Source organism: Microcaecilia unicolor, chromosome 1, assembly GCF_901765095.1.
Source record: "Microcaecilia unicolor chromosome 1, aMicUni1.1, whole genome shotgun sequence".
Taxonomy (NCBI): Eukaryota; Metazoa; Chordata; class Amphibia; order Gymnophiona; family Siphonopidae; genus Microcaecilia; species Microcaecilia unicolor.
In genome coordinates this window covers 63,110,240-63,122,281 of record NC_044031.1, presented here as the reverse complement: position 1 = coordinate 63,122,281, position 12,042 = coordinate 63,110,240, and the positions used below count along the sequence as shown (strand labels likewise).

General features: G+C 44.4%; 1 protein-coding gene across 1 annotated transcript in view; it reads right to left on the bottom strand.

The window, feature by feature from the left end:
- The window catches only part of DLEC1 (DLEC1 cilia and flagella associated protein), a 363,928-nt gene extending 352,715 nt beyond the window's left edge, over positions 1 to 11,213 (bottom strand). The window contains exons 1-2 of the mRNA XM_030197931.1: positions 11,115 to 11,213; positions 3,959 to 4,069 (exon numbers count right to left, since the gene is read on the bottom strand). Coding sequence (XP_030053791.1) covers positions 3,959 to 4,069; positions 11,115 to 11,198 — 195 coding nt within the window. The 5' untranslated portion in view covers positions 11,199 to 11,213. The remainder of the gene's footprint in view (positions 1 to 3,958; positions 4,070 to 11,114) is intronic.
- Between the last annotated feature and the right edge of the window lie 829 nt (positions 11,214 to 12,042).

Sequence of the window (12,042 nt, the reverse complement as noted above, 5' to 3'; positions counted from 1 at the left end):
AGCGAGGGGACAACGAGGAACACGACACCAATGGCGATGGCAGCCGGTAGATTTCCCCATGCTGCACTGCGGTGCCGTCATGTGCACTGTGGAGGAGCGCAAAGCAGTAGATTCCAGAATGAAATTGGATTGGGGGAGTGAGCGACAGAGTAGTGGTGCCGGCGTGCCCTGATGTCATGAGCGAGCGGACGGAGCCGAGCAGAGAGCAAGGCTAAGCACAGCGCCAGTTCATCGTACGGTCATACCGCTACCGCGTAGGATGGATTGGAACTACAACGACGCGCTGCGCAGCCGCAATGCGACCTGCAAGTGCAGCTAAGCCGAGTCTGCCACTCTGCCTCGTGCAAGGCAAGCCCGAAGGTACGCTAGGCTGCTGCAGTTAGTGTGCTTGGGTGGGCGAGCCTCACCCGTAGCTACGCCCCTGGCTCAAGGCTCTATTATCAGCAGGCTGCAACTGGCGTATAGGAGTTCTATGCAGTACCCCACCCAATCCCCAAGCTATCCCCCCTTCCTCCAGGAAGAGTGAGAGCAAGGGGTGCTAGCTAGAGAACGACACAGTTACCATTACTGTGGATATACCATGGTAAATCTACAGTAAGGGCTACATCCTGACTAGAATCATCGCGGATGTGGGAACAAAACTTTTTACCGCCCCTTGGGAACGGTAAAAAGCCTTGTTCCCACAGTAAAAAAATCCTTTCCTCCATTCCCATCTTCCTCCCCACGGGCATCACTTACATTTTCCTGCAGCTGACAGTGATTCACAGTCACAGGCCAGCTCCGTATTCTTCCTTCTGCCGCGTCCTCCTCTCTATACTGCAACTTCCTGTTTAGCGTCAAAACAGGAAGTTACAGTAAAGAGAGGACGCGGCAGAAGGAAGGCCATGGAGTCGGCCTGTGACTGAATCGTTACAGGAAAACGTAAGTAACACCCGTGGTGAGGAGGAAAGGAAGGGAGACGGTTTTTTGTCCAACAGACACCGAACCTGGGATCACCCAAAGCATTTCGCGGCTTGTCAGCCCTGGACCAACTGGGGCTCCGGAGGGTGAGAGTAAGGTGCCACTACTTACAGCATGAAGCAGACATGCCTGCCATCCTTCAGCACCCCAAACTCTGGGCTCACACTCCTCCACTACAATGTAGGCCCCGCCTGCACCCCCATCTCTAACTGCCAGCTCTTCCTACTCCTCTTCAGGTGGCAGAGCCAGACCACCTGCAGTGCCCCAGAAAATTCCACCCTATGTGAATGCACAGGTTGCTCCCCTGTTATACTGGCTAGCTCCCCTGATGTATTGACTAAGGAAGGGTCTGAGGTACAAGAGAAGAAGAGTTGGGGATAGGAGATGTAACTGGTCATAAAGGAGTGGTCTGGAAGAAATACTTTCTCAGGCTGGCTTTAAAGTAGTTCGTTCCAAAATTGGCTTAAAGTAGTCCATTCCTAAATTATTTCCTTGCTGTCCCCAATATGGCTTCTTCTCCTAAACCCCACATCTTCCTCATGGAAATCTTTCTGTATCTTTACTCAGTCCCCAGTACATATCATTGGTGAAATCCACTAGCAGATGGAATCAGAGCTTGCGGGGATGAGGACAGCGACAACCTTTGTTCCGTGTCATTCTTTAATGCTATCTGGAAATGGAAGACTATCCACCTTATAATCGAAAGAGAAAAACGCCTATATTCCGACCTAAATCGGGAGATGGACGTCTTTCTCTCGCGGGTGCCCAAATCGGTATAATCGAAAGCCGATTTTGGGCATTTTCAACTGCACTCCGTCGCGGGAACGAATAAAGTTGACGGGGGCGTGTCGGAGGCCTGGTGAAGGCGGGACTGGGGCGTGGTTATCGGCCAAGGAGAGATGGGCGTCTTTAGCTGATAATCGAAAAAAAAGGGCATTTTTACCGCGATTTTGGGTCACTTTTTTTGGACCCTTTTTTTCATGAACAAGTCCCAAAAAAGTGTCCCAACTGATCAGATGACCACTGGAGGGAATCGGGGATCACCTGCCCTGACTCCCCCAGTGGTCACTAACCCCCTCCCACCAAAAAAAACCCACTTTACAAACTTTTTTTCCCAGCCTGTATGCCAGCCTCAAATGCCGTACCCACCTCCATGACAGCAGAATGTGTTCTATCCTCTGACAGCCTTTCCCTGGTTCTGATGTGGGTCTCCGGTGAGTGTGACACCTTTTCTGTTAAGGGCACTGCAGAGTCACATCAGCAAAATGCATTGTGGTGGGTGTAGGGTATTGGGCTCCGTGATTCCACTACCTTGTGTTAAATGCTCACAATGTTGATAGTTGGTAGGCTCTGCTCCCATGGTGCTTTTCCCTCTGCTTACTGGGTCAGAGTGTGCCCTGTTGTGTTTCCGGTAGTCCATGAGGTAGTGGCCATTTTTGTAAGCCAGTTTTAGATTCCGGTCATGTGTTAGCCACGTTACAGCACTTAGTTCTTACCTTGAATGTTGCTGAAAGAGGGCATTGTACACCATTCTGCCAGCTGGGACCTACTGCTAATCTCAGTACTAGCGAGACTCGTTGCCAGTGGGGCACAACCTCTGATCTGCAGTTAACTGTGAGTAAAGGTGCTTATTCAAATAAAGGACGTTTTCAGCGAGATTAGTCTTCAGGTTTCAACTGCTGTGCCAAGGTAATACACCAGCAACAAGTCCTGTCCCTGGAGCACTTTTAGTGGGTACTGCAGTGCACTTCAGGCAGGCAGACCCAGGCCCATCCCCCCCCCCCCCCCCACCTGTAACACTTGTGGTGGTAAATGGGAGGCCTCTGAAACCCACTGTACCCACATGGAGTTGCCCCCTTCACCCCTAAGAGCTATGGCAGTGTTGTACATTTGTCCCTCCCACGACCAAATGGCTTGGATTAGGACGTTTCTGAGCTGGGCGTTTTTATTTTCCATTATCGCAAAAAAAAACAAAAAAAAACGCCCTGCTCAGAAAGGACCAAATCCATGGGCATTTGGTCCGTCCAAACCGTATTTTCGAAATAAAAGATGGACGCCCATTTTTTCAAAAATACGGTCTGTCCCGCTTCTTCACGTACCCGTTTTCGGACATAGACGCCCATGGAGATGGGCGTTCGCGTTCGATTATGCCCCTCCACCTGCAGCAGGAGATGAGAGAGATAAAACTTGCTTTCTCTGCAACAGCTCTTCATGCAAAGAGAACCCCATCAACTTAAGTATTGAGTATTTACATTATTCTAAGCAGATGTGTTAATAAGAGAAGTACAGCAACAACCACAGTGAAGGTTCTCCTTTAACTGCAATAACAATCTAGAAAATGCAACTATGTACTCTGTGTAGGTTGATAATAGATTATGATAAAAGTATGATAATATTATGCATTATTAGATACTAGTAAAAAAGCCCCGTTTCTGATGCAAATGAAACGGGGGCTAGCAATGTTTTCTTCTGTGTGCATGTGGGAGTGTGTGTGTGTCCCTGCCCTCTGGCCTCTCTCCCCTCCCCCCTCTGAGTCCTTCACTGTTACAGAGCCAGCGATTTGATTTCGTGCTCTGCTGTTTTCCTTCACTGACTGTGTTACAGAGAGGGCGGGGCAGACACTCATAGGGAAACCGGATATCTCGCCCCCTTCACACTTCCGGCTGGAGGCTTCATAGAACGTTGGTGTTGCTTTTTATATAGAGAGATAAGGTATCTATAACATGGCACACGGGTAACAAAGCTGAGGCTCCAGCAGGAGTCCAAAGCACCCACTGAAGAAGCAGCAGCAGCAATAGCAACAATTAAGGAAGGCACATCAGATACAGAGCTACACAAGTCAGTCACAACACAGGAAGTAGAAATGCCCCCCACCTGTCAGCCCACTTTAGGTATATTATTTCCTAAAGTGACCTTACAGCAAAACTAGTTCAACATCCCTGATTTTAAGGCTTAATATGATATCCTGTATCTATGAATACAATTGATAGACCCTCACCTGAGACCTTTCAGATAATGGTTTAGGTCTGAACATGGACGGAAATGGGGAGGATAACATCTTGGTACCTTCTGGCCTCTGCATTTTTAAGATTTCAACGTCTGAAACCACCTGTGAAGAATTAAATCAATGCCCATGAATAATGTGCACCAGAACATATACATTAGAAAGCATTCATTTTGCTGCAGAGACCTTAACTATCACACATTTGCTGGAACATTCTTAGGACAATAGTTTTCAACCTGGAGAACGTGACATCTTCCTCTTCCACCTAGGGTTAACAACTTGGGAGGGGAGGGAAGGGGAGGGGAATCACCTGCTCCTCTTTCTCATTGTAGGCCTGGTTGTGGCAGCCGCAGAACTACCATGTTGCAGAAGTACAGAAGCTGGGGAATAAGGTAGCACAAACTCCACTGACTGCTTCATAAACCAGAAGAAAGTGGGACCGTGAGACAGACTGGGAAAGGAGTGCACATTGACCCATTTCCTGGCCTGAAGTGACTAGGCTTCTGACCAGCTACTGTTTCAAAGAAAAAAGATTCACAGGAAAGAAGTACAGTTTCCAACGGCTCCAGATCAACCCCATCAGCACTGATCCACATCTGGGTTTACCCAACTGCATGCATGGACATATAGTCTTACTTTTCTTAAGGAATGCAATGGGGAAATAAAACTACAAGTCCCAGAGCAACTGGTCCAGGAACAGACAAGAAGGGAATCTATTTTACATCTAGTCCTTAGTGGAATGCAGGGCTTAGTACGAGAAATAATGCTGTTGGGTCCACTGGGAAACAGTGATCATAACATGATCAAATTTGAGCTGATTTCTGAGGTCACTAAGGAATCTATTGTAACAGAATTTACTTTTCGAAAGGGTAATTATGACAACATGAGGAAAATGGTTAAAAAAAAAAAAGCTGAAGGGCTCAGCCATGAAGGTATGGACTTCAAATCAGGCATGGATGTTGTTTAAAAATACCATCTTGGAAACCCAGACCAGATGTATTCCACATATTAATAGAGGTGGAAAGAAGAGCAAATGACAGCCAGAATGGTTAAAAGGTGAAGTGAACGAGGTTATTAGAGCCAAAAGAACATCTTTTAAAAAATGAAAAAAGAATCCAAATGAAGAAAATAAGAAAAACATAAGCACTGGTAAGTCTGATGCAAAACATTGATAAAGAAGGCTAAAACAGAATATGAAGAGAAACTTGCCATAGAAGCAAAAACTTTTAGTAATAACTTTTTCAGGTATATCAGAAGCAGAAAGCCTGTGAGAGAATCTGTGGGTCTATCAGGTCATCAAGGAGCAAAAGGGGCACTCAGGGAGCCGAAGGCCACAGCAGAGAGACTGAGGCCCCTGTTTACAAAGCCATCCTAGCGACTACCGCATGGCAATGCCGACACAGCCCATTCAAAGTGAATGGGCTGTGTCGGCATTAGCGCCCCGCCAGCCGCTAGCACGGCTTTGTAAACTGAGGGGGGAGGAGGTGAATAACTTCTTTGATTTGTTCTTTACTGGAGAAACTGAAAGAAATTTCAGTGAATCTGGAAGATGTACTGAGCCAAACTGACAAATTAAACAGCAGTAAATCACCTGGACCAGAAGGTATGCACCCCAGGGTACTGAAAGACTCAACACAAAGTCAAGGAGGACTCACTTTGTGTTATGACTACTCTGTGTTTTTTAGACACTTATTTTATTTTCCTCACTTGGTTCAGCATTGTTATTTGCTTTTTCCAACAGACTGTTTCTTATGCCAACACCTGGACATCCTGTCCTTAATACTCTGTGTTCACCAGCAAATTATGGTCATTTGCTCTTTGCACTATTTGTCCGTTGGATTTACAGGACTTATGTGATTATACTCAGTTTTCATCCTTGAATGTAGACATCTCTATTCCAAGGTTTGTTTTGCTTTATTGTTCATTATATCTGCATAAGCCCCACCTTCAGTCATGGTGTTGCTATCTTTTGCTTTTGTTTTGTGGAGGAGCAGCCTAGTGGTTAGTGCAGCGGACTCTGATCCTGGGGAACTGGGTTCCATTCCCACTGCAGCTCCTTGTGACTCTGAGCAAGTTACTTAACCCTCCAATGCCCCAGGTACAATAAGTACCTGTATATAATATGTAAACCACTTTAAATGCAACTGCAAAAACCACAGAAAAGCGGTATATCAAGTCCCATTCCTTTTTCCTATCTATTTGCATTATTTTTGATGTGTTCAACAGTATTACTCACAATGGTATATCTGTTTTAATACCCTTAACCTCATGCTTTTATTTGATATCTTCACCATACACTCCAAGTCTCACATTATTGTTCATCTCATATATTTACATATCTCTACTATAATAAAAGGCACCTTCAACGTTCTGAAGCTGACTCCGTGGCTTCACTGAAGTGAAGGGTTCGTAAAGATCGTTAGGGTCGTCGCTCTGTAACCATCTCTCTCTGCCCTGCCCTCACGCCTCTGATAGGTCCGCTGCCCTCGACATCATCACATCTTTGTATACAGTTATCCCCCAGACAGAGGCTCTAGCAGTAATAGCGGAGGTTCTAGAGAAACGTCCTCCTTCACAACGCATTCCCAATCATTTCTTGATGCAGCTAGCCCATTTAGTCATAGAAAAGAATTATTTTTTCTTTCAAAAGGAATTTTTTGAACAGATTCAGGGAGTTGCAATGGGGGCTTCTTTAGCACCCTCCATCGCTACCCTATATCTGGCAAAATTTGAAGATCAATTTATATACACTGCAGCTGAGTTTAGATATATTACCATATGGAAACGTCTCCTGGATGACATATTTTTTATTTGGAATGGAACAGCTTGCCAGCTGGACAGGTTTTTAGAAAAATTAAATTCCTTTCAATCGAACTTGCAATTTACATCACATTATGATGCTCAAGAAATGGAGTTCCTGGATGTTCGGATATACCGTGCCAATGGGCAGCTACAGACAAGCCTATTTCAAAAACCAGCTACTCGCAACACTTTGTTGCATTTTTCCAGCTTCCACCCATACCACCTGAAGGCCAGCCTCCCGATAAGTCAATTTTTGAGGCTGAAGAGAATTTGCTCCACGGACCCAGCTTTTGAAATACAAGCAAATAAACTTATGGCACTGCTCTTAGAGAGAGGTTACCCTCGCCCGATAATTTAAAAAGCTTACTTGTGGGCTAAATACATTGAGCCTGCCATGAGTGGGAAAGCGCGGAGTACAAATGTAACAAAAAAAAAATACTCTCAACGAGAACTGCTACTACAATATAATCAAGTTCAGAAGGAAGACAAATTAACATTAGTTACCCCATATTCAGTTTTGAGTTCTAGAATAAATGCTAGTGTGCAATCGAATTGGAAAATATATGTTTCATGGACCATCCAATCTGTGCATTCAAACGTGGAAAAACTATGGGTGAACTATTGACATATAGATGGACTATGTGAGTGAATCTGCAGATAACATGGGCCGTAGAAAATGTGGCTCGTGTCAATGGTGTATGTGCACAATTGAAGGAGTAACATGGTGTCCACTGAAATTTACATCTTCCATTTCGTTGCGTTCTTCTACCAATTGCAATACTTGAAATGTCGTCTATGTAATTTTGTGCTCTTGCAAATTGATATATGTAGGACGATCGAGCCGCCCGATAAAACAACGTTTGAATGAACATAAATCGAGAATCAAAAATTGGGTAATGACTGCCCCGTTAGTACAACATTGGGTGGATTATCAACATGACCTTGTTGAGATTCAGTGGCATATTATTGACTGTGTTCAGCTGGGTTGGGAAGGTGGGAATGCTGGTTGGATATTAAATTATAAAGAACAGAGGTGGATCTTTCATCTGAATACTTTAAGTCCGGGCGGATTAAATTCCAAAATAGATTGGTGGTCACTAATTTGAGTGACACAGATAGGGCCCTATCAGAGCAGAGTATTTTGAATCAGCTGGGTGCTATTTAATAGATGAATTCTGCGTCAGACGCCGCGGCCATCTTTCTATAGTTGCAAGAGCAGATTGTGAGGTATTGTAGTCACAGTTCTTAAAGATAATGGAGAAGAGATAAAATAATAAAAAAATTTTCTTTGAAGATCACAGCAGCAAATATTAATGATTTATGTTTATTTCAGCAAACCTCTACCCTGATGAAGAATCTCGAAACCTGGCCTTGTCGGCAGAGGTCTGACTGGCTTGCAGGGCTGCTGCTAAAGTTAAGTACTTCCCTATTCCTTATGGAATGTATTTTTATGCCATCTAATCTATATATTTTCTTTGTTATTGTTTATTGTACTGTGAAAACTAATGATTGAATCACAGTTTTCTCATCGGTTATTATGTGTACAGCCAACTAATATCTGTTGCCATGACCAAGGTTACATTAATATACAAAATTCATGTCATTATACTCTATTTTTTCATGTCATTATACTCTATTAGTTCATCAGCATTTCCCATTTGGGCACAGCGTCTCATCCACTGTGGTGCTGTGTACATCTTCATAGACCTACCCGATTATTTTTTTGTATATTTTTTATCACACGTCTCAATTTTCAATTTTAAAATGCAATGACAGATTATTTATAGTCCTGTATTTGTATGTGCCTGTTCTCTACGTATGTTGTGTACATATAATTGTGTGTATAGGGGGCTCAAGGTATTGCAGGGTATTTCTGGGGGATGGGGCAGTTTAAGAGGTTGGTGTGCTTGCAGGGGTAATTTGGAAGTGGCATTATTTTATTTAAAGAGTTGCGGGGGAGTAGTTTTGTAGGGTGGAGAATTGCAGTTTACAAGGGTAGTTTTGAAGAAGGGGCAGTTGGAACAGTTGCAAAGTGGTAGTTCTGTGCACTGAAGGCAATTCAAGGATGCTGGGGGCATGTGTAGAGGATTGTTTTAGGGGTGACAGAGCAGCTGTGGAAGTAGTTTCTGGGAGGTGGGCAACAGTTATGGGGGTACTTTTAGGGGGTGAGGGAGTTGTGAGGAGGATAGTTTTGAGGGACAGGGCAGTTTGGGGTGGAGACAGTTCTGGGAGTACTTAGGTGATGGGAAGGCAGTTCCAGGAGGTGAAAAATTGCAGAAAGATCTTAGGAAATTGGAAGACTGGGCATCCAAATGGCAGATAAAATTTCATGTGGACAAATGCAAAGTGATGCACATTGGGAAGAATAATCCAAATCATAGTTACCTAATGCTAGGGTCCACCTTAGGAGCCAGAACCCAAGAAGATGATCTAGCTGTCATCATAGACAATACGCTGAAATCATCTGCCTAGTGTACTGCGGCAGCCATAAAAGTACACAGTGTTCTGTCCTCCGACAGCCTCACACTAGTTTATAACGTGATCCTAAAATGTGTATAATGCCTTTACTGTTATTCTCAGCTCTAAGGACTATCATTTCTGCAGTTTCTCACTGCAAAGATACATGAGCAATGCACTGTGGGTAATGTAGTTCACAGGCAGTGCAACCACACTTGCTTGGCTGCATAAGAACTGTTCCACTGGTTGTGAGGCTGCCCAGACCCTCTCTCTCTCTCTCTGCCAAGCTTGGCTCTTTTGTCTTCCTGCTATCATTTCCTGGCCATTCTCACTATCTCTGTCCTGGGAGGTCAGCCAGGTATGACCCTTCCCTCCAATCGAGAGCCGTCCTCTAGGACCACCCCTCGCTACCCGATGGCAGGCTCTGTCCCCATTGGTCTCTATCTGCTCCTCCCTGAGCCTGTGTGAAGCCTCAACACCTCTTTGTCCTTTCAGTCACGAGGCTTTCCACCATCTAGCCAGGGACATGGAGCAAGCACCATCTCATTCCAGACAGCTCTGTCCTGCTGAAACTCCCTGTAATGAACCTGGTTTTTTACCTTGAAAATATCTCCTCCCTAATGAGATATCGCATATTCCAGTCACCCAGCTTTGAACTATTTCTACCTGTTCAACTATCTTTCCTCCCTCTGCAATACAGCTACCTCTCCTCAGATCTCCACCTCCCACAGCCTTCAGATTAAGAAGTCTTTGTATCCTGAAACAGCACCTTTGAACATCTGTCTGTGAGTAAATTATTTGTGATTTATTCAATAAAAGAGACTTCATAAAAATAATAGAGACTTCAGGTGATTGGTGTGCCAAGGTTATACTCCAAGGCATTGAGACCTCAAGTTAACAAGCCTCAAGGGCTGAAACACACAGGATGCTAGGAATTATTAGGGAAGGAATGGAAAATAAGACAAAGTATATTATAATGCTTCTGAATCGCTCTATGGTGCAACCTCACCTTGAGTATTGTTGCAATTCTGGTCACTGTATCTCAAAAAAAGATATAGCGGAATTAGAAACGGTTCAAACAAGGGTGCCCAGAATGATAAAGGAGATGGAACTCCTCTCATATGAGGAAAGGCTAAAGAGATTAAGGCTCATAAATACAAGCAGGATTGATCCAATTCTATGTATATCCCACTACATGTAGAACATAGCCATACTGGGTCAGACTGAAGATCAAGTTCCTGAAGGTAAAGTCCATAGTCCATTGAGATAGATATAGGGAAAGCCACTGCTTGACCTGGTATCAGTAGCATCGACTCTTGTTACTGGAAGCAGGCAACCTGCAGAAAACGGACACAGTAACCAGTTCAAAAGTAACTGCTTGATGTCAGCCTCCTTCCATGAAAACTGGCCAGGCAGACCAAACCAACTTCCACCCTACTACCTGCTGAAGTTAGGCCAGGACTAATGCATCTACTCATTCACACCCATGAAGGAAAGATGAACTTGAGGGGAAAGTTATCTACCCCACTGATTTTCTGTATTTATATATTCTGTATTCATTTTACCTAGTGCGATTATGTAACTAAGGTGGCTGAAATAAATCTTGTATTTTAGCAAACAAACAAATTGGGCCTGAGGCACACAGCTCAGAAGAACCTGGAAAGTATGAAGTCTCCACCTAATAACATGTCGAGAACCATCAGACTACAGCCATAGTCAAAGTTTGCTCTGTTCTAGGAAATGAGCAGTCCATTCAGTATAAGACAATTTAAAAAATTCTGCCCACCTACATTGTTTAGAGGGGAGTCGAAAAGCGAAGGATACAGGGATTAGAACCGCACAAGAAAGCAAGAGATATCCCAGGGTATTAAACAGACCCACCCAAGCTTACTTCAAACGTCACAGAGCCCCGTTTGCGGTGAGTCGTGCTATTGCTGTCCTGCTCCCCTAGCATGAGCCTTGAATTTGCTTTCATCGGACCCTCGTAAAGCTTGCGAGCCTCATCTCAACCCAGTTTGTTGCCTAGCAATGGAACGCACTCAACCTGCAACCCTCTTGCGAATTCCTAGCCTCATTCTGGTGCTCCAATAGCCTCTTTCGGATTACTCCAAGCCTCATTCTGGCGCTCCAATAGTTTTTCTCATGAGGTTCCAAGCCGCCTCAGAGTCTTTGGCATTATTTACAGACAGTCACTTTGCCAGCTTCATTCTGTAACTTATAGGGGCTCGCTCGCTTGCGTTTTGGTGACTGCTGTCTCCTTTGACAATTTTGTTACCTGCTACTACTACTTATCATTTCTATAGCGCTATAAGGTATACGCAGCGCTGTACACCATACGTGCAAAGACAGTCCCTGCTCAAAGAGCTCACAATCTAAGTAGGACAGGCAAACAGACAGAACTACTACTACTACTACTACTTATCATTTCTATAGCGCTATAAGGTATACGCAGCGCTGTACACCATACGTGCAAAGACAGTCCCTGCTCAAAGAGCTCACAATCTAAATAGGACAGGCAAACAGACAGAACAACTAAGAGGTAAGGGAATTAAAGAGGTGGAGATAAAAGGGGTCAAGGCAAGTGAGTAGTGATTAGGAGTCAAAAGCAGCGTTAAGGAGGTGGGCTTTTAGCCTGGATTTGAAAACGGCCGAAGAGGTGGCTAGACATACAGGCTCGGGAAATCTATACTTGACCAACGACCGAAATTGGAATTGTATAGATAGAAGCCACAGGTAGTCAGTGCAACATAGTAACTGTGGCGGTGCATGCCGTAGACTGTTGCTCTGCCTTGGGAGTTGATTTTGTGTTGTTTAAAAGT